At 40.9% G+C, this 22,367-nt stretch overlaps 1 protein-coding gene across 1 annotated transcript in view; it reads left to right on the forward strand.

Moving 5' to 3' along the window:
- The window catches only part of CDK12 (cyclin dependent kinase 12), a 470,679-nt gene that overhangs the window by 217,432 nt on the left and 230,880 nt on the right, over positions 1 to 22,367 (forward strand). Inside the window, exons 10-11 of the mRNA XM_053697993.1 lie at positions 14,561 to 14,677; positions 15,064 to 15,195. Coding sequence (XP_053553968.1) covers positions 14,561 to 14,677; positions 15,064 to 15,195 — 249 coding nt within the window. The remainder of the gene's footprint in view (positions 1 to 14,560; positions 14,678 to 15,063; positions 15,196 to 22,367) is intronic.

Consider the following 22,367-nt stretch of genomic DNA (forward strand, 5'->3'; position numbering starts at 1 on the left):
TATTTTTACTTATTTTAAGATTGCGATTGCGCATTCTCAGTATTCATATTTACATTATATTGAGACTGGACATTCGCGATCACAATATTCATATTTCACAATATTGCGATTTTGCGTTTTCACAATTGTAATATTTATTTTTTATAATATTGCGTTTATGCGATCGTGTTTTACTTATAATCTTCCGACCGCAAACTTGTTCAATATTAAAGGGATAATAAATTCCAAATTAAACTTTCATGATTAAGATAGGACATATAATTTTAAACAACTTTCTTATTTACTTTTATCATCAAATTTTATTTGTTATTTGTTGAAAGCTAAACTTAGGTAGGCTCATATGCTAATTTCTAAGCCCTTGAAAGCCACCTCTTATCTGACTGCATTTGACAGTTTTTCACAGCTAGAGGGCGTTAGTTCATGTGTTTCATATAAATAACATTGTGCTCATGCACAAGGAGTTAGAGTCAGAACTAATTGCCTGAAATGCATGTCTGTCAAAAGATCTGAGATAAGGAGGCAGTCTACAGAAGCTTTAGATACAAGGTAATTTCAGTAAAACATATATTTCTAGAACAGTGTTGGTTATGCAAAACTGGGGAATGGTAAATAAAGAGATTATCTATCTTTTTAAACATTTTTGGTGTTTACTATCCCTTTAATATTGCGAACCCGGTATTGCTTTCTCAATATTATGGAAATATGAATATTGTGAGAAAACAATCGCATTCTTAAAATGAGTTAAAAAAAAAAAAAAAAAAAAAAGCGCCTATGGACACACTACAAAATTTGTACAAGCATGCCTAAAATTTAGATACATATTTTAACTTTATACTATACAATACATATACATTAAATAATGTATATACATATATCACATCCCCAGCTCATATAGTTTTAATAGTATTTTTTTAAATTTTTTTTATTAAAGGGACAGTCCACTCCAGATTTTTTTTTTATAAAAGATATATATATTTTATATATATATTTATTTATTTTTGCAGGGTTTCCTGTCTTTTATCTCTCTCCTCCCTTGCTCTCACTATCTTGTTGTACTCCCTATATGCAAGGGGGAAAGGAGGATTTTATCTAATAGGATTAAAGATATTGAAAAAATATGGATAAAAAAAGTTTTAAATATTGTATCATGGAATGTGGGGGGAAAAACCTCCCAGATTAAGAGAGAGGGTCATAAGCCATTTACAACGTTTGCACCCTGATATAGTGATAATCCAAGAAACGCATCTGTCCCCCACAGAAACAGTTAAACCTAAATCTAAATAGATCGGGGAGGTTGTCTCCACTCCGGGCGACAGGAGGAAAAAAGGGGTAGCATGCTTATTAAATAAAGCCTTAGATTATAAAATTATTTCTTCTGTTAAGTGTGATCAGTCCACGGGTCATCATTACTTCTGGGATATTACTCCTCCCCAACAGGAAGTGCAAGAGGATTCACCCAGCAGAGTTGCATATAGCCCCTCCCCTCTACGTCACCCCCAGTCATTCTCTTGCACCCAACGACTAGATAGGATGTGTGAGAGGACTATGGTGATTTTATTTAGTTTATTTCTTCAATCAAAAGTTTGTTGTTTTTTAATAGCACCGGAGTGTGTTATTCCTTCTCTGGTAGAGTTTGAAGAAGAATCTACCAGAGTTTTTACTATAATTTTAGCCGGAGTTGTTAAGATCATATTGCTGTTTCTCGGCCATCTGAGGAGAGGTAAACTTCAGATCAGGGGACAGCGGGCAGTTTATTCTGCAAAAAGGTATGTAGCAGTTTTTATTTTCTAACAATGGAATTGCTGAGAAAATCCTGCCATACCGACATTATATCATGTATGTATAATTTACATTTTAGTATTCTGGGGAATGGTACTTCACTGGAATTACACTGTGTATATAAGATCTTAGCCTAATAGAAATACAACAGGCTTTTTAATAATTCTTAATTATGTTAAACGTTTTTGCTGGAATGTAAAATCGTTTTCATTTTCTGAGGTACTGGGTGAATAAAATGTTTGGGCACTATTTTTCCACTTGGCAGTTGCTGGATCTAATTATGACAGTTTTTAATCTCTCTCACTGTTGTGTGTGAGGGGGTGGGACCTTTTTTTTGGCGCTTTTGCTACGCATCAAAAATTTCAGTCAAAAGCTCATTGTTTTTTCCTGCATGTTCCGGTTTTTCTCTACAGAACCCAGGGATCTTCAAAGCTTATTTGAGGGAAGTAATCTAACAGAGCTGTAAGATTGTAGTTGACTGTGATAAAAAAACGTTTATTCTTTAACTTTTTTATGCCTCAGGGTTAGTTATTTCTTGCTACTGGGTACAAGCCTTTGCCAAGTTGCATTTTGTTTTACAAAGCTGATTGATTTCATCTGTTATATATATTCAGTGCTTTTCAAGCACAGTTCGTTTTTTTCATTGTATTTTACTTGTATAGTATTTCCAAATTGCAAGTTTATTTGCTAGTTTGTTAAACATGTCTGATTCAGAAGATGAGACCTGTACTATTTGTACTAAAGCCAAGGTGGAGCCCAATAGAAATGTATGTACTAACTGTATTGATGCTACATTAAATAAAAGTCAATCTGTACAAATTGAACAAATTTCACCAAACAACGAGGGGAGAGTTATGCCGACTAACTCGCCTCACGTGACAGTACCTGCATCTCCCGCTCGGGACGTGCGCGATATGGCGACGCCAAGTACATCTGGGCGGCCATTACAAATAACATTACAAGATATGGCTACTGTTATGACTGAGGTTTTGGCTAAATTACCAGAACTAAGGGGCAAGCGTGATCACTCTGGAGTGAGAACAGAGTGCGCTGATAATGTTAGGGCCATGTCAGATACTGCGTCACAACTTGCAGAACATGAGGACGGAGAGCTTCATTCTGCGGCTGACGGTTCTGATCCAAACAGATTGGATTCAGATATTTCAAATTTTAAATTTAAGCTGGAAAACCTCCGTGTTTTACTAGGGGAGGTGTTAGCGGCCCTGAATGATTGTAACACAGTTGCAATTCCCGAGAAAATGTGTAGGTTGGATAAATATTTTGCTGTACCAACAAGTACTGACGTTTTTCCTATACCTAAAAGACTAACTGAAATTATTACTAAGGAGTGGGATAGACCCGGTGTGCCGTTCTCACCCCCTCCAATATTTAGAAAGATGTTTCCAATAGACACCACCACACGGGATTTATGGCAAACGGTCCCTAAGGTGGAGGGAGCAGTTTCTACTTTAGCTAAACGTACCACTATCCCGGTAGAGGATAGCTGTCCCTTTTCAGATCCAATGGATAAAAAGTTAGAGGGTTACCTTAAGAAAATGTTTGTTCAACAAGGTTTTATATTGCAACCCCTTGCATGCATTGCGCCGATCACGGCTGCAGCGGCATTCTGGATTGAGTCTCTAGAAGAGAATCTTAGTTCAGCTACGCTGGACGACATTTCAGACAGGCTTAGAGTACTTAAGCTATCTAATTCATTCATTTCGGAAGCCGTAGTACATTTAATTAAACTTACGGCTAAGAATTCCGGATTCGCCATTCAAGCGCGCAGAGCACTGTGGCTAAAATCCTGGTCAGCTGATGTAACTTCTAAGTCCAAATTACTTAATATACCTTTCAAGGGACAGACCTTATTTGGGCCTGGTTTGAAAGAAATTATCGCTGACATTACAGGAGGTAAGGGCCACGCCCTACCTCAAGACAAAGCCAAACCTAAGGCTAGACAGTCTAATTTTCGTTCCTTTCGGAATTTCAAAGCAGGAGCAGCATCATCTTCCACTACTCCAAAACAAGAAGGATCTGGTGCTCGCTACAGACAAGGCTGGAGACCTAACCAGTCCTGGAACAAGGGCAAGCAGGCCAGGAAGCCTGCAGCTGCCACTAAAACAGCATGAATTGAGGGCCCCCGATCCGGGATCGGATCTAGTGGGGGGCAGACTTTCTCTCTTCGCCCAGGCTTGGGCAAGAGATGTCCAGGATCCATGGGCGCTAGAGATAATATCTCAGGGATACCTTTTGGACTTCAAACACTCTCCTCCAAGAGAGAGATTTCATCTGTCAAGGTTGTCGACAAACCAAACAAAGAAAGAAGCGTTTCTACGCTGCATACAAGAACTATTGTTAATGGGAGTAATCCATCCAGTTCCACGGTCGGAACAGGGACAAGGGTTTTACTCAAATCTGTTTGTGGTTCCCAAAAAAGAGGGAACTTTCAGACCAATACTGGATTTAAAGATCCTAAACAAATTCCTAAGAGTTCCATCATTCAAAATGGAGACTATCCGGACAATTTTACCCATGATCCAAGAAGGTCAGTACATGACCACAGTGGACTTAAAGGACGCTTACCTTCACATACCGATTCACAAAGATCATTACCGGTATCTAAGGTTTGCCTTTCTAGACAGGCATTACCAGTTTGTGGCTCTTCCATTCGGATTGGCTACAGCTCCAAGAATCTTCACAAAGGTTCTAGGTGCTCTTCTGGCGGTACTAAGACCGCGGGGAATTTCGGTAGCTCCTTACCTAGACGACATTCTGATACAAGCTTCAAGCTTTCAAACTGCCAAGTCTCATACAGAGTTAGTACTGGCATTTCTAAGGTCACATGGATGGAAGGTGAACGAAAAGAAAAGTTCACTCGTTCCACTTACAAGAGTTCCCTTCCTGGGGACTCTTATAGATTCTGTAGAAATGAAGATTTACCTGACAGAAGACAGGTTAACAAGACTTCAAAGTGCTTGCCGCACCCTTCATTCCATTCAACACCCATCGGTGGCTCAATGCATGGAGGTAATCGGCCTAATGGTAGCAGCAATGGACATAGTGCCATTTGCTCGCTTACACCTCAGACCACTGCAATTGTGCATGCTAAGTCAGTGGAATGGGGATTACTCAGACTTGTCCCCTTCTCTGAATCTGGATCAAGAGACCAGAAATTCTCTTCTATGGTGGCTTTCTCGGCCACATCTGTCCAGGGGGATGCCATTCAGCAGACCAGACTGGACAATTGTAACAACAGACGCCAGCCTTCTAGGTTGGGGTGCCGTCTGGAATTCTCTGAAGGCTCAGGGACAATGGAGTCAGGAGGAGAGTCTCCTGCCAATAAACATTCTGGAATTGAGAGCAGTTCTCAATGCCCTCCTGGCTTGGCCCCAGTTGATAACCTGGGGGGTTCATCAGGTTTCAGTCGGACAACATCACGACTGTAGCTTACATCAACCATCAGGGAGGGACAAGGAGCTCCCTAGCAATGATGGAAGTATCAAAGATAATTCGCTGGGCAGAGTCTCACTCTTGCCACCTGTCAGCAATCCACATCCCGGGAGTGGAGAATTGGGAGGCGGATTTCTTAAGTCGTCAGACTTTTCATCCGGGGGAATGGGAAATTCATCCGGAGGTCTTTGCCCAAATACTTCGACGTTGGGGCAAGCCAGAGATAGATCTCATGGCGTCTCGACAGAATGCCAAGCTTCCTCGGTACGGGTCCAGATCCAGGGATCCAGGAGCAGTCCTAATAGATGCCCTGACGGCACCTTGGGACTTCAGGATGGCTTATGTGTTTCCACCTTTCCCGATGCTTCCTCGATTGATTGCCAGAATCAAACAGGAGAGAGCATCAGTGATTCTAATAGCACCTGCATGGCCACGCAGGACTTGGTATGCAGACCTGGTGGACATGTCATCCTGTCCACCTTGGTCTCTACCTCTGAAACAGGACCTCCTGATACAGGGTCCTTTCAAACATCAAAATCTAACTTCTCTGAAGCTGACTGCTTGGAAATTGAACGTTTGATTTTATCAAGACGTGGGTTTTCTGAGTCAGTTATTGACACCTTAATACAGGCCAGGAAGCCTGTTACCAGAAAGATTTACCATAAAATATGGCGTAAATACCTATATTGGTGTGAATCCAAAGGTTACTCTTGGAGTAAGGTTAGGATTCCTAGGATATTGTCTTTTCTACAAGAAGGTTTAGAAAAGGGTTTATCTTCTAGTTCATTAAAGGGACAGATCTCAGCTCTGTCTATTCTGTTACACAAACGTCTGTCAGAAGTGCCAGACGTTCAGGCTTTTTGTCAGGCTTTAGCGAGGATTAAGCCTGTGTTTAAGACTGTTGCTCCACCATGGAGTTTAAATCTTGTTCTTAACGTTTTACAGGGCGTTCCGTTTGAACCCCTCCATTCCATTGATATAAAGTTGTTATCTTGGAAAGTTCTATTTTTAATGGCTATTTCATCGGCTCGAAGAGTCTCTGAATTATCAGCCTTACATTGTGATTCTCCTTATTTGATTTTTCATTCGGATAAGGTAGTTCTGCGTACTAAACCTGGGTTCTTACCCAAGGTAGTCACTAACAGGAATATCAATCAGGAGATTGTTGTTCCATCTTTGTGTCCAAATCCTTCTTCAAAGAAGGAACGTCTTCTGCACAATCTGGATGTAGTTCGTGCCCTAAAATTTTACTTACAGGCAACTAAAGAATTTCGACAGACGTCTTCCCTGTTTGTCGTTTACTCTGGTCAGAGGAGAGGTCAAAAAGCTTCTGCTACCTCTCTCTCTTTTTGGCTTCGTAGCATAATACGTTTAGCCTATGAGACTGCTGGACAGCAACCTCCTGAAAGAATTACAGCTCATTCCACTAGAGCTGTGGCTTCCACTTGGGCCTTTAAGAATGAGGCCTCTGTTGAACAGATTTGCAAGGCTGCAACTTGGTCTTCGCTTCATACTTTTTCCAAATTTTACAAATTTGACACATTTGCTTCCTCGGAGGCTATTTTTGGGAGAAAGGTTCTTCAGGCAGTGGTTCCTTCTGTATAAAAGAGCCTGCCTATCCCTCCCGTCATCCGTGTACTTTTGCTTTGGTATTGGTATCCCAGAAGTAATGATGACCCGTGGACTGATCACACTTAACAGAAGAAAACATAATTTATGCTTACCTGATAAATTCCTTTCTTCTGTAGTGTGATCAGTCCACGGCCCGCCCTGTTTTTTAAGGCAGGTAATTATTTTTAAATTATACTCCAGTCACCACTACACCCTTGGTTCCTCCTTTCTCGTTGGTCCTTGGTCGAATGACTGGGGGTGACGTAGAGGGGAGGGGCTATATGCAACTCTGCTGGGTGAATCCTCTTGCACTTCCTGTTGGGGAGGAGTAATATCCCAGAAGTAATGATGACCCGTGGACTGATCACACTACAGAAGAAAGGAATTTATCAGGTAAGCATAAATTATGTTTTCTAGAGAGTTAGAAACTGAGGGATGATATATGATTATACATTTTGAAGTAACTGGTACACAATACGTGTTATGCAATGTTTATGGTCCTAACCAAATAGACATAGGATTTTGGGATATATTATATCTAAAAGTGCTACCATATGTTACTAATAATTTAATTATAGCTGGAGACTTTAACATGACAGTGCATGCTAAACTGGATAGATTGAATGCATCGTCGCTTAAACGGTAATAAATAACAGGAATTTAAGTAAAGGGAATAACTTTTTTCCGAAATATATGGAGAGAGAGCTATTTTTATCAAAAATAATCCCAAACTGAAATTCAAACTAAAGCTTCTTTTTCTAATTTTAATGGAAAGACTGCCAAATGGCTTGCGCACATAGTGAAAGTGTGCAAAAAGAAAAATCATATAGTAGCGATTAAAAATAAGAGAGATTGTGAAATGTTTGGATTATGTCCTCAGACACCACTTTTTTTCAGAAAGTTTATACATGCACGGATTGGATGGGGAGGAAAAAGGAGCCTTTTGGGAAAAAAATTAAGTGCCAAGGTTATCTAAGGAGAATTTAGATTTCTTAAATGCCCCAGTTTCACAGAGAAGTGATGGGATTCAAGGTATGGCTTCAAATAAGGCCCCTGGCCCTGACCAATTGCCAGCAGAATTTTACAAAATCCTGCAAGAGCTCATATCTCCAGTCTTGCAAGACCTGTTTAATGAATACTATATAAAAAATAAAATGTCCTCTCCATACTTTTCCACATCCATAATAACACTCATACTTAAAGATAAAGACCCAGAATCTTTAGACGCATACAGATCGATCTCTTTATTGAACAATGACTACAAATTACTAACAGCAATAGTGGCTAACAGGCTTAAATACATCTTGTATCCACTTATACATACAGATCAAGCTGGATTTATGGCAGGGAGAAATCCAACAAAAACATGCGCAGAGTACTCGCAATTATTGAACAGATATGGGCTAATACATATAAAGCAAGAGGTAATAAAGAAGCATCAGCAACAACAATCGATGCAGAAAAAGCTTTCGATTCCATCACATGGGATCATTTATTCACCTCTATTGTAAAATTTGGCTTAACAGGGCATTTCAAAGAATTTGTTTGAATGATATATACTGATTCAACTTCAATATTATCAAAAAAGGGGCAATACTCTCCCAAAATAAATATTTTTAAGGTACAAGACAGGGATGTCCTTTATCCCCTCTACTCTTTAACCTTGCAATAGAACCACTAGCGATAATCCTAAGAAAAGATTTAGAAGGTATTTTTCTGGGAGGAAGGAAAGTAGTATTATCACTTTATGTAAATGATTTATTAGTATTTATAGAAAACTCCCAGAAAAATATCCCTATCTTAATAGATATTATTCAACAATACAGCAAATTCTCCGGCTATAAGATCAACCTCACCAAATCTGAAATTCTCTGCTTTCATAAAAAAGTAAATGGTATCCCTCATACACCATTTAAGAGGTAGAAGATTAAATATATTTGTATTATCTTAAATAGGAATCCATCTAAGGGGAGGGGTATGAGTTGAATTACAAAAAAGTTTGGGTATCGGTAGCAAGAGATTTACAGAAATGGGAGGTGTTACCCCTTGGTGTTTCTGCCAAAATACATCTGATTAAGATGATTCTTCTCCCCAAAATATTATTTCTGTGACAAAATTTACCGATATTTATAAAAGAGTTAGATCTTAAACAATTCTATTCAAATTGTGTTAAATTTCTCTGGAAAGGAGGGAAAGCACGTATGGCCCTGAAAAGATTAATGCAGAAAAAAGAAAATGTAGGACTCGGTTTTCCTAATCTTAAATTGTATAATAGGGTATTCATGGTTAAGATTGCTTGTGACTGGCTGACAGAAAAAGATTGTTTCCTATACACAACTAGAACGTAACCTGATATATCTATTTTCGTTCTAAGGTTTACTCCACTTAGATCTTAAGAATATACCCAAAGAGGTGGTTAAACTAAAAACAATATACAATGTGGTGGTGGCCTGGATTAAATATAATAAAGACCTAGATATCAATCGGATATCTCAATATCTTACTATCCGAGGGAATCCAGATTTTATACCTGGAATGGAGCAAAACGTCTTTAAGTTGAGGGACATAAGTCAAGCCCTTCTGCTCCCATTTCTTAAAGACACAGAACTACAGACAAATCTTTTAACGTATTAACACAGGAATTTGCTCTATCCACCAAAGATTTCTATGCATATTTACAGATTAGGCATCTATTTTTAATTTACGAGAAAAATATGGGAATGACTGGTCTCTGGGTGTAGTAAATTCTAGCATAAAGATGTATCAAGCTGGCCTGAACACAATATCAATATGGTATAATTTAATGATGCAGAAAACAGGACAGGACAACTTAGAGAAAATAAGTATTGCTTGGAGTAAAGAATTTAGAGAGATGTCAGCAGCAGAAGTTACACAAAGTATTAAAAGAGTAGATAAAGCCATTAACTCTATCAGTTGGAAAAGATCCCATCTAAGAATTCTTCACAAGGCATATATGACACCAGCAGCTATAGCGATTTGGTCTAAGCAGGATAAGCCAGGCTGTTCCAGATGTAACTTTGCAAAAGCTGATTTGTGTCATTGCTTCTGGACATGCCCTCTATATCCAAATCCAAGGAACGCTAAAGATAGAGTAAATGTAGAATTAATCAACATGTCCATATTAATTGGGCGAAACGTTGTATTGAGATCCTGGAAATCTAAATTTAGCCCAATGATGAAAGAGTTTAATAATAAAATATTGGTACAGATGAATATGGAACAATTTAATATAAATATAACACAGGAGAAGAGAGTAGCTTTTTTTCAGAAGTGGCTAGAGATATTATTGACACTCCCAGAGAGGGTCCAAAAACTAATATATCCCTTTAAAAAATCGGATTACTTTAGTATAGCCTTAATATCTGGCAGTTTTCCACAGTCCTGGGGAGACTGAGAGGTAGAAGCGAGGGAGGAGAATAGAGTTCCTTTTTTTTTTTTTTTTTTTTTTCCTCTCGTTTGTTTTTGTTTTTATGTTGCTTCTTGAGCTTGGTGGTATGAGATTGAGTTTCTCAATGTTGCCAAAATAGATAGTTTTCTCTTTTTTTTAGACTAGGGGGAAGTAAACCAAGGTTGTATATGTATAAAGATGAACTAAATACAGGATCCTGTGTAGCAGGGAACTGAAAAAGGGGGGGGGGGGACAATATAAGGTTTGTTTATGAGGAGAGGATATGCCTCCTTTATGTAAATTAGGTAAGATTAAGGTATGACCTGTATGAGTAAGGATACGAGGCTGGATAGAGGGACACCTCTCCCGTTGGAATGTTTTTATTTATTTTTTTGGAATTTTTTATTGAGATAATCAGAATGACAACATAGGTACATATGCCAGAAAAAATAATGAACATAGTAATTGGTTATACATATGCTGTTAACGTCCATAAGATCACAAAGCAATAAAGTTTAAACCAAACCACCAAAGTTGTCTATTCCATCAGAAACCACAATTGAAGGAGAAAGTATAGGCCTGAAGTTAAAGTTACAGGTTTTAACAAGCTTTCTCGTAGTGTTCAACAATTTTTGATATTTAATGTTAGACATATTTAAGGTATACATATTCGACTGAGACGCATACAAAAATACAGGTCTCATTGGTTAATAAGAAGGCGCAAAAGAAAAGGGAGAGAGAAAAAGAAGAAAGAGAGAAGAAAAACCCCCCAAAAAAAACAGATGCTCCATCGCGCTAATACAGTAAAGAATACTAAATACTATTATAGTATCCAAACTATATTTGTTTGCGCCACAGCGCCAACATCATCTCATGAACCTCTAATTTGTGTGTTTTTAGATAATGATATCTCTCCAGAGAGAGAAGATCAGTGACTGCTGCTTTCCAGTCATCAGTGGAGTGGATCGTTTGGGTTTTCCAGAATTTCGGGATGAGTTTTTTAGCCGCTGTAAGCATAATTAGAAGCAATGGGTGTTTGCCTATACCTGTCATTTTGGGCAGTGAGAGAAGTAATAATGTGCTTGGATTGTGATGTATCTGTGCTCCCAGTATTTCTGACATCTCTGCCAATGTGTCACGCCAATAATCCTGCAGCCGGGGACATGCCCACCAAGTGTGAAGAAGAGATCCCTCCTCACCACAACCTCTCCAACAGGTGCTATTGAGAGTGGGTTAAATCCTATGCAAGCGAGACAGTTAGATACCACCTGCACATGAGTTTTATATGTATTTCCTGTATTACCGCCGAGACAGAGGACTTTTTAGTTAATCTGAAAGCCTGAAGCCATGTTTCAGCCTCTATATCGCAATTTAGTTCTTTCTTCCACGAATGTGAGTTGTGTTGTTTCTTCAAAGACATGGTTGGAGGATCAATTTACCAAAGCGTTCCTTGATTCCTCAGACAAGGGTAACCTTTTTGGGTTTCCAAATAGATTCAGTGTCTATGACTTTGTCTCTAACAGAAAAGAGACGCCTGAAATTGGTTTCAGCTTGTCGAAATCTTCATTCTCAATCATTCCCTTCGGTAGCTTTGTGCATGGAAATTTTAGGTCTCATGACTGCTGCATCGGACGCGATCCCTTTTGCTCGTTTTCACACGAGACCTCTCCAGCTTTGTATGCTGAACCAATGGTGCAGGGATTATACAAAGATATCACAATTAATATCCTTTAATCCCAATGTTCGATCTTCTCTGACTTGGTGGTTGGATCACCATCATTTAGTTCAAGGGGCCTCTTTTGTTCGTCCAACCTGGACTGTGATCTCAACAGATGCGAGTCTTTAAGGTTGGGGAGCTGTATGGGGATCTCTGACAGCGCAGGGGGTTTGGGAATCTCAGGAGGCGAGATTACCAATCAACATTTTGGAACTCTGTGCGATTTTCAGAGCTCTTCAGTTCTGGCCTCTTCTGAAGAGAGAATAGTTTGTTTTCAGACAGACAATGTCATAACCGTGGCATATGTCAATCATCAAGGGGGGGACTCACAGTCCTCAGGCTATGAAAGAAGTATCTTGGATACTTGTATGGGCGGAATCCAGCTCCTGTCTAATTTCTGCAATTCACATCCCAGGTATAGACAATTGGGAAGCGGATTATCTCAGTCGCCAGACGTTACATCCGGGCGAATGGTCTCCACCCAGAGGTATTTCTTCAGATTGTTCAAATCTGGGGACTTCCAGAAATAGATCTGATGGCCTCTCATCTAAATAAGAAACTTCCCAGGTATCTGTCCAGATACAGGGATCCTCAGGCGGAAGCGGTGGACGCGTTGTCACTTCCTTGGAATTATCAACCTGCTTATATCTTTCCGCCTCTAGTTCTTCTTCCAAAAGTGATTTCCAAAATCCTAATGGAGCGTTCGTTTGTACTGCTGGTGGCTCCAGCATGGCCACACAGGTTTTGGTATGCGGATCTCGTTCGGATGGCCAGTTGCCAACCTTGGACACTTCCGTTAAGGCCAGACCCCCATCTCTATACCAAGTTATCCAAAGATGTGTCATGGTTCAGGGATCCTCAGGCAGAGCTAATATTAGCTTTAGTGTGGTGCCTTGTAGATTCAATACAATTCTTCTTCTTCTACCATATCACTCTTGCCTCGAGTAGTGGCTTTATCCTATCAGGAACAGGCGTCGGGGATTCTGATTGCTCCGTTGCGGCCGCGACGTTAGGGTCGCAGTTTAGCGTGGATATAGTCTTCGCTTCCAGGAAGGTTACCTTGTCGCAGGGATCTGTTGAACAAGGCCCCTTTGCTTATTCAAATCCTTTCTCTGAGGCAGACTGCAAGATGTCGCTTGGTCCTAGCCAAGAGTTTTTTTTTTTTTGTTTTTTTTAGAGGTTATGGTCCTCTCCTTCAAGCTTGTAAGCAGGTCCCTCGTCATCTCTCATAGTGGGGAGGACCCCTTCTGCTGTAAAGAGCGTAGTTCGTCCTGGCACACTATTCAAGTTTGCCAGAACTCTTTCCTTCCTCCAGGATGGTCTGGAGAAGGGCCTCTTAGCTAGTTCCTTGTTAGACAAGATTGTTCCTGTTGTTTTTTTGTTAAGGCTCTAACTGCGATCAGACCGGTGTGTTGACCTGATGCTCCCCCTTGGAGCTTAGATCTTCTTTTTTAAGTTTTTACATGATACTACTTTTTTACCTATGCATGAGGTGAACGTTAAGTTTTTATCTTAGAGATCCTTTCCGTCTGATCAGGACTTCTGCATACAGAAGTGTCTGAGATTGCGGCCTTGCCATGCGACCATCCTTGTTGGGTGTTCCTCGATAATATGGATGTTTTATGAACCTAATTAGGTTTTTCTCCTAAGGTTGTGTCATATCAAATCTCATGCCCTTCTCCTTCTTCTTAAAGGAAAGTTTACTACGGAGTATGGAGTTGTGCCTTGGAATCCTATCTTCAGGCTGCATAGGGATAGACAGATGTTGTCTATTTCTTATCTTTAGTTGAGGAGTGTCATCCACTTGACATGAGACAGCGGCACACAAGCCTTTACAGAGGATTATGGCTCATTCTATGGGAGCAGTGCTGTCCAATTGGGTCTCTAAGATGAGGCCTGTGGATCAGATTGCTAGGGCGACTACTTGGTCCTCCTTACATTCTTCTAACAAGTTTTTTGCTGCTGTTGAAGCAGCCTTCGGGAGAACGGGTTTTGCAGGCTGTAGTGCCTTCAGATGGGGGCCGCCTCTCTTTTGCCCTCCCGTTAGCATTTAGTGTCCTCTAGAGCTTAGGTATAATTTCCCACAAGTAAGCAATGCAGCTGTGGACTCTCCCTGTATTTAGAAGGAAAACATAAATTATGCTTACCAGATCATTTCCTTTCCTTCTGTACACGGAGAGTCCACAGCTCCTGCCTGTGTTCTCTGATGGGTGGCCCACAATTTTTAATGTGTTCTTCTGGCACCTTTTTCACCCTGATATTTCTCCTACTGTTCCTTGTTCCCTCAACAAGACTGGGGGATGAGGGAAGTGGGGGAGGTATTTAAGCCTTTGGTTTGGGTGTCTTTGCCTCCTCCTGGTGGCCGGGTTCATTATTTCCCACAAGTAAGGAATGCAGCTATGGACTCTCCATGTACAGAAGGAAAGGAATTTATCTGGTAAGCATAATTTATGTTTTTTAAATTCTTATGTGTTCTTTTTTTAATTGGCCAAATGAATGTCCTCTGTAAATAAAGTATACTAATAAAAAATATTATCGACCGTGGATTTTGAGTGAAATATTTAACATTTCTAATTGGGTTTTTTTTCTAGCCGTCTATGTGGTAGTCCCTGTCCTGCTGTCTGGCCTGATGTTATCAAGCTTCCTTATTTTAATACCTTGAAACTGAAGAAGCAGTGCAGGCGAAGGTTAAGGGAAGACTTTGCCTTGTAAGTCTGTTTTAATATGAGGATTTAAACTTTTACATATTTTGTCTTTTTTGTTTTGTTTTGTTTTTTTAAGTACACCACCAAATATATCAATTTATTTAAGAACCTGAGTTGTTTTCTTTCATTAGTTGATCACTGTATGTCCATAGGAGACATTAGGGTTGCTTGTGGAATTAGAGCCAATTAATACTTTTTTCCAAGTTAATGTTTACTTTTAACTTCATTAAAAAATAGTTGAGCAATGCAGTCATGACTAAATCTGACTTTAATGAAGAGAGAAATTCTGTGAAAACAGTTTACTGTGCATAGCTAATTTTAGCCATGAAAAGTATTTGTTTAGAGCCTGCTTATCCTCCCTATTTCACTTTTCTCTGTTTTCTTGTCAGCATACCTACTCCTGCTCTTGATTTGTTGGACCACATGCTTACTCTGGATCCCAGTAAACGCTGCACTGCGGAGCAGGCGCTTCTGAGTGATTTTCTGAAGGACGTTGACATCAGCAAGATGGCCCCACCAGAGTAAGCCTTTTACACAAGCAATATGTGTACTAAATAGATTGGGCAGGTCATGTAGAGAACTGTGATGGAAATTGTGCATATCATACTGTATGTAAGGACATAATGGGTACGGTAAACAGAAGCTGTATTTCTTAGAACACATCTGTGTGTAAATATACTGTCCACAAATTAATTCATAACCTATGAGAAATACTTCACCTGGCCTCCAGGAGGAGACACACACCTAACAAAGCTTTACATATCCCTCCTATTTCCCCTACCCTCTCAGTAGTTATTTACCTCGTATTATGAAGGTTGGCAGAGATAGGTGCTCTGCTGAAAATCTGATTTTATTGTCCTCGATGGATTGTTTCCTGCAAGAGGAGGACAAGGGAGTTGCATGTAACCATATACTTCTCTTAGTAGAGTTTTGGTGAATGTTAGCTCTGGATGTTGCAGGGAAGTCCCCATGCCTCCTTCCAGTATACTTATGCTATCCTCCCTTTTAGGGGAACAGTGTTAGTTACACTGATTTTCCTTGTGTCACAGGTCACTATCAGGATGAAGATTCTGTCAGATCTGGAGTTTATGTGAGATGCTAAAGGTCACAGGAAACTAGGTAAGTCCTAATTTCCTTCTTGAAACAGGGAGAGTCCACAGCTGCATTCCTTGTGGGAAATACTGAACCTCGCCACCAGGAGGAGGTAAAGACACCCCAGCCAAAGGCTTAAATACTTCACCCACTTCCCTCATCCCCCAGTCGTTCTTTGACGTTCGTCACAGGAGGTTGGCAGAGAAGTGTCAGAAGATACGGAGTAGTTCCTTATGGAGGGTATCTATCCTTCGAAATGGGACTGGAGTTCTAAGTAGTCTTGTCAGCCTCTCAGTGAGAGCATTGATGAATGTAATTCTGGAGATGCAATCAGTCTTTCTGCAAACCCATCCAGACTCATATAAGCAGCTCCTAAGCAATCAGTGCTGACGAGTTTCACTGCCTGCTTTTCATCACTCAAGTCCATGTTAGAAGCGATGCTGCAGTCTGTCAAACTTGAAGGACCGTGTTTCTGTTCCACGGCATAGATTCCGGTAAGATCGTTTTATTTTTTTAATCAGTCCATGATCTAATGACGTATGGGATATACATTCCTACCAGGAGGCGGCAAAGTTTCCCAAACCTCAAAATTCCTATAAATACACCTCCTACCTCACTCATACCTTTGGTTTACAAACATTGCCTCCTTGTGGAGGTGGTGAAGCAAGGTATGCTTGATTTTTCTTCTGTGATAGGCGCTTCTTAGCATATTAAAGCCCAGTTCCTCTCAAAGTACAGGGTTTATCTGAGGGATGTGAAGGGAGTATTGCCTAACGATGCCATGTTTTCACCTATAGGAAATCTATTCTAAGGCTCTCTGTAATTGGTCGCAGAGATTCATCTCTGCCTCCCTTTGCAGATCGAGATTATACTCCTCTACCATTACCTCTGCTGATATGTTTCAGTACTGGTTTGGCTGTCTGCTATATGTGGATGGGTATCTTCTGGTAAGTATATATAATTTTTTAAGACACTCTCAGCTATGTTTGGCATTTTATCTTATACAGTTTTAAATGTATATTGTATAAATTTGCCATGAGTCAGGTCTGTGTATTTCCCTTTGCAGTCTAAACAGTTTCAGCATGGGAATTAAGTTCATGGGAGTTTTATGCTCACCTGGGGTTCCAGTTAATCGTACTTGAAGTCTGTTTTTATCAAAAAATTTCAGGCTTAGGCTTGCAATGATGCGAATCACCTGATTTCTTGCAACTTTCTTGTCGCAAGTTTTTTTTTTTTTTTTTGCCGCAATGTCGCGCCTATTATGTTGCTAGTCGGGTCATTTATCTTTGCCGCCAAAAATTATCATAAGCTTTTTTTTTCACATTCCTGAAACTATTTGAGGGAATTGGATATTTTGTTTAAATATTATTTTTTCTTTTTTGTTACATTTTTCAAAATGTCTCAGACTGATCCTGCCTCTGATGTTACTGTAGGAACTAAGCTGCCTGAACACAATTCTACCAAAGCTAAGTGTGTTGTTGTAAATTAGTTGATCTTTCTTCTTCAGCTCAAATATGTGGCACTTGTTATGAAAAACTTTCACATGCTGATAATGTTTCTATAAGTACAAATACATCTACTGTTAAACCTTCACAGTCTAATGTACATGATATTCCTGTAGATATTAAAGATTATATTGCTGCAGCCATAGAGAGGGCTATGACTGCTATTCCGCCTTCAACTATACTTGGTCCACGGATCATCATAATTACTGTTGGGAATATCACTCCCCTACCCACAATCCCCAGTCATTCTTTTTGCCTGTAACAGTTGCATGGAGGTGGTAAAGTGTAGGTGTCTGAAAGAATTTATTCAATTAAGAGTTTATTTTAAAGCAGAGCAGGTTTGCTCTGATCTTTTCTTCTGTTATGTGTGATCAGTCCACGGGTCATCATTACTTCGGGGATATAACTCCTCCCCAACAGGAAATGCAAGAGGATTCACCCAGCAGAGCTGCATATAGCTCCTCCCCTCTACGTCAGTCCCAGTCATTCTCTTGCACCCAACGACTAGATAGGATGTGTGAGAGGACTATGGTGATTATACTTAGTTTTTATGACTTCAATCAAAAGTTTGTTATTTTAAAATAGCACCGGAGCGTGTTATTACTTCTCTGGCAGAGTTTGAGGAAGAATCTGACAGAGATTTTTTACTATGATTTTAACCGGAGTCGTTAAGATCATATTGCTGTTCTCGACCATCTGAGGGAGGTAAAGGCTTCAGATCAGGGGACAGCGGGCAGATGAATCTGCATTGAGGTATGTGGCAGTTTTTATTTTCTGAATGGAATTGATGAGAAAAGCCTGCCATACCGTTAAAATGACATGTATGTATACACTTCAGTATTCTGGGGATGGTATTTCACCGGAACTACTGTGTTAAAGGTCACTAATCCTTTTAATAACTATTCTCATGTTAAACGTTTTTGCTGGAATGTAGAATCGTTTACATTGCTGAGGTACTGTGTGAATAAATATTTGGGCATTATTTTCCACTTGGCAGTTTTTTTGCTTTAATTGTGACAGTTTCGTTTCTCTTCACTGCTGTGTGGGAGAGGGAGGGGCCGTTTTTGGCGCTCTTTGCTACGCATCAAAAAATTCCAGTCAGCTACTTTTATATTTCCTGCATGATCCGGTTCATCTCTGACAGATCTCAGGGGTCTTCAAACTTCTTTGAAGGGAGGTAAATTCTCTCAGCAGAGCTGTGAGAATTCTTATAGTGACTGTGTATAAAAAACGTTGTTTTGTTTTCTTATGTACAAATTTAATTAGTGTTGTTTTTTAATAATGGGAACAAACCTTTGCTAAAAGTTGTGTTGTTTTAAAGTTTGATGCAATAACTGTTTTTCAGTTCATTATTTCAACTGTCATTTTAATCGTTAGTACCTCTTTGAGGCACAGTGCGTTTTTTTGCTAAAAAAGATTATAACCAAGTTGTAAGTTTTTTTGCTAGTGTGTTAAACATGTCTGACTCAGAGGAAGATATCTGTGTCATTTGTTCCAATGCCAAGGTGGAGCCCAATAGAAATTTATGTACTAACTGTATTGATGCTACTTTAAATAAAAGTCAATCTGTACAATGTGAACAAATTTCACCAAACAGCGAGGGGAGAGTTATGCCGACTAACTCGCCTCACGCGACAGTACCTGCATCTCCCGCCCGGGAGGTGCGTGATATTTTGGCGCCTAGTACATCTGGGCGGCCATTACAGATAACATTACAAGATATGGCTACTGTTATGACTGAAGTTTTGTCTAAATTACCTGAACTAAGAGGCAAGCGTGATCACTCTGGGGTGAGAACAGAGTGCGCTGACAATGCTAGGGCCATGTCTGATACTGCGTCACAGCTCGCAGAGCATGAGGACGGAGAGCTTCATTCTGTGGGTGACGGTTCTGATCCAAACAGATTGGACTCAGATATTTCAAATTTTAAATTTAAATTGGAGAACCTCCGTGTACTACTAGGGGAGGTCTTAGCAGCTCTCAACGATTGTAACACTGTTGCAATACCAGAGAAACTGTGTAGGTTGGATAAATACTTTGCGGTACCGGCGAGTACTGACGTTTTTCCTATACCTAAGAGACTAACTGAAATTGTTACTAAGGAGTGGGATAGACCCGGTGTGCCGTTCTCACCCCCTCCAATATTTAGAAAGATGTTTCCAATAGACGCCACCACTCGGGACTTATGGCAAACGGTCCCCAAGGTGGAGGGAGCAGTTTCTACTTTAGCTAAGCGTACCACTATCCCGGTGGAGGATAGCTGTGCTTTCTCAGATCCAATGGATAAAAAATTAGAGGGTTACCTTAAGAAAATGTTTGTTCAACAAGGTTTTATATTACAACCCCTTGCATGTATCGCGCCGATTACGGCTGCGGCAGCATTTTGGATTGAGTCGCTTGAAGAGAACCTTAGTTCCTCTACGCTAGACGACATTACGGACAGGCTTAGAGTCCTTAAACTAGCTAATTCTTTCATTTCGGAGGCCGTAGTACATTTAACCAAACTTACGGCTAAGAACTCAGGATTCGCCATACAGGCACGCAGGGCACTGTGGCTAAAATCCTGGTCAGCTGATGTTACTTCTAAGTCCAAATTACTTAATATACCTTTCAAGGGGCAGTCCTTATTCGGGCCCGGTTTGAAAGAAATTATCGCTGACATTACGGGAGGTAAGGGCCACGCCCTACCTCAAGACAAGGCCAAAGCTAAGGCTAGACAGTCTAATTTTCGTCCCTTTCGGAATTTCAAAACAGGAGCAGCATCAACCTCCACTGCACCAAAACAGGAAGGAGCTGTTGCTCGTTACAGGCAAGGCTGGAAGCCTAACCAGTCCTGGAACAAAAGCAAGCAGGCCAGGAAACCTGCTGCTGCCCCAAAGACAGCATGAACCGAGAGCCCCCGATCCGGGACCGGATCTAGTAGGGGGCAGACTCTCCCTCTTCGCCCAGGCCTGGGCAAGAGATGTTCAGGATCCCTGGGCACTAGAGATCATATCTCAGGGATACCTTCTAGACTTCAAATTATCTCCCCCAAGAGGGAGATTCCATCTGTCAAGGTTGTCAACAAACCAGATAAAGAAAGAAGCGTTTCTACGCTGCGTACAAGATCTGTTAACAATGGGAGTGATCCATCCGGTTCCGTGGTCGGAACAAGGACAAGGGTTCTACTCAAACCTGTTTGTGGTTCCCAAAAAAGAGGGAACTTTCAGGCCAATCTTAGATTTAAAGACTCTAAACAAATTCCTAAGAGTTCCATCGTTCAAAATGGAAACTATTCGGACAATCTTACCCATGATCCAAGAGGGTCAGTACATGACCACAGTGGATTTAAAGGATGCTTACCTTCACATACCGATCCACAAAGATCATCACCGGTATCTAAGGTTTGCCTTCTTAGACAGGCACTACCAGTTTGTAGCTCTTCCATTCGGATTGGCTACGGCTCCAAGAATCTTCACAAAGGTTCTGGGTGCCCTTCTAGCGGTACTAAGACCGCGAGGGATTTCGGTAGCTCCGTACCTAGACGACATTCTAATACAAGCTTCAAGCTTTCAAACTGCCAAGTCTCATACAGAGTTAGTTCTGGCATTTCTAAGGTCGCATGGATGGAAAGTGAACGAAAAGAAGAGTTCTCTCTTTCCTCTCACAAGAGTTCCATTCTTGGGGACTCTTATAGATTCTGTAGAAATGAAGATTTACCTGACAGAAGACAGGTTAACAAAACTTCAAAATGCATGCCGCGTCCTTCATTCCATTCAACACCCGTCAGTAGCTCAATGCATGGAGGTGATCGGCTTAATGGTAGCGGCAATGGACATAGTACCTTTTGCACGCCTACACCTCAGACCGCTGCAATTATGCATGCTAAGTCAGTGGAATGGGGATTACTCAGATTTGTCCCCTGCTCTGAATCTGAATCAAGAGACCAGAAATTCTCTTCTATGGTGGCTTCATCGGCCACACCTGTCCAGGGGGATGCCATTCAGCAGGCCAGACTGGACAATTGTAACAACAGACGCCAGCCTACTAGGTTGGGGCGCTGTCTGGAATTCTCTGAAGGCTCAGGGACTATGGAATCAGGAGGAGAGTCTCCTTCCAATAAACATTCTGGAATTGAGAGCAGTTCTCAATGCCCTTCTGGCTTGGCCCCAGTTAATAACTCGGGGGTTCATCAGGTTTCAGTCGGACAACATCACGACTGTAGCTTACATCAACCATCAGGGAGGGACAAGAAGCTCCCTAGCAAGGATGGAAGTATCAAAGATAATTCGCTGGGCAGAGTCTCACTCTTGCCACCTGTCAGCAATCCACATCCCGGGAGTGGAGAACTGGGAGGCGGATTTCTTGAGTCGCCAGACTCTTCATCCGGGGGAGTGGGAACTTCATCCGGAGGTCTTTGCCCAAATACTTCGACGTTGGGGCAAACCAGAGATAGATCTCATGGCGTCTCGCCAGAACGCCAAACTTCCTCGCTACGGGTCCAGATCCAGGGATCCGGGAGCAGTTCTGATAGATGCTTTGACAGCACCTTGGAACTTCAGGATGGCTTATGTGTTTCCACCCTTCCCGCTGCTTCCTCGATTGATTGCCAAAATCAAACAGGAGAGAGCATCAGTAATTCTAATAGCACCTGCTTGGCCACGCAGGACTTGGTATGCAGATCTAGTGGACATGTCATCCTGTCCGCCTTGGTCTCTACCTCTAAGACAGGACCTTCTGATACAGGGTCCATTCAAACATCAAAATCTAACTTCTCTGAAGCTGACTGCTTGGAAATTGAACGCTTGATTTTATCAAAACGTGGTTTTTCTGAGTCGGTTATTGATACCCTGATTCAGGCTAGGAAGCCTGTTACCAGAAGGATTTACCATAAAATATGGCGGAAATACCTATACTGGTGCGAATCCAAAGGTTACTCCTGGAGTAAGGTTAGGATCGCTAGGATATTGTCTTTTCTACAAGAAGGTTTAGAAAAGGGTTTATCAGCTAGTTCATTAAAGGGACAGATTTCAGCTCTGTCCATCTTGTTACACAGACGTCTGTCAGAAAATCCAGACGTCCAGTCCTTTTGTCAGGCTTTAGCTAGGATCAAGCCT

This window comes from Bombina bombina, chromosome 1 (genome assembly GCF_027579735.1).
Source record: "Bombina bombina isolate aBomBom1 chromosome 1, aBomBom1.pri, whole genome shotgun sequence".
Lineage (NCBI taxonomy): Eukaryota > Metazoa > Chordata > Amphibia > Anura > Bombinatoridae > Bombina > Bombina bombina.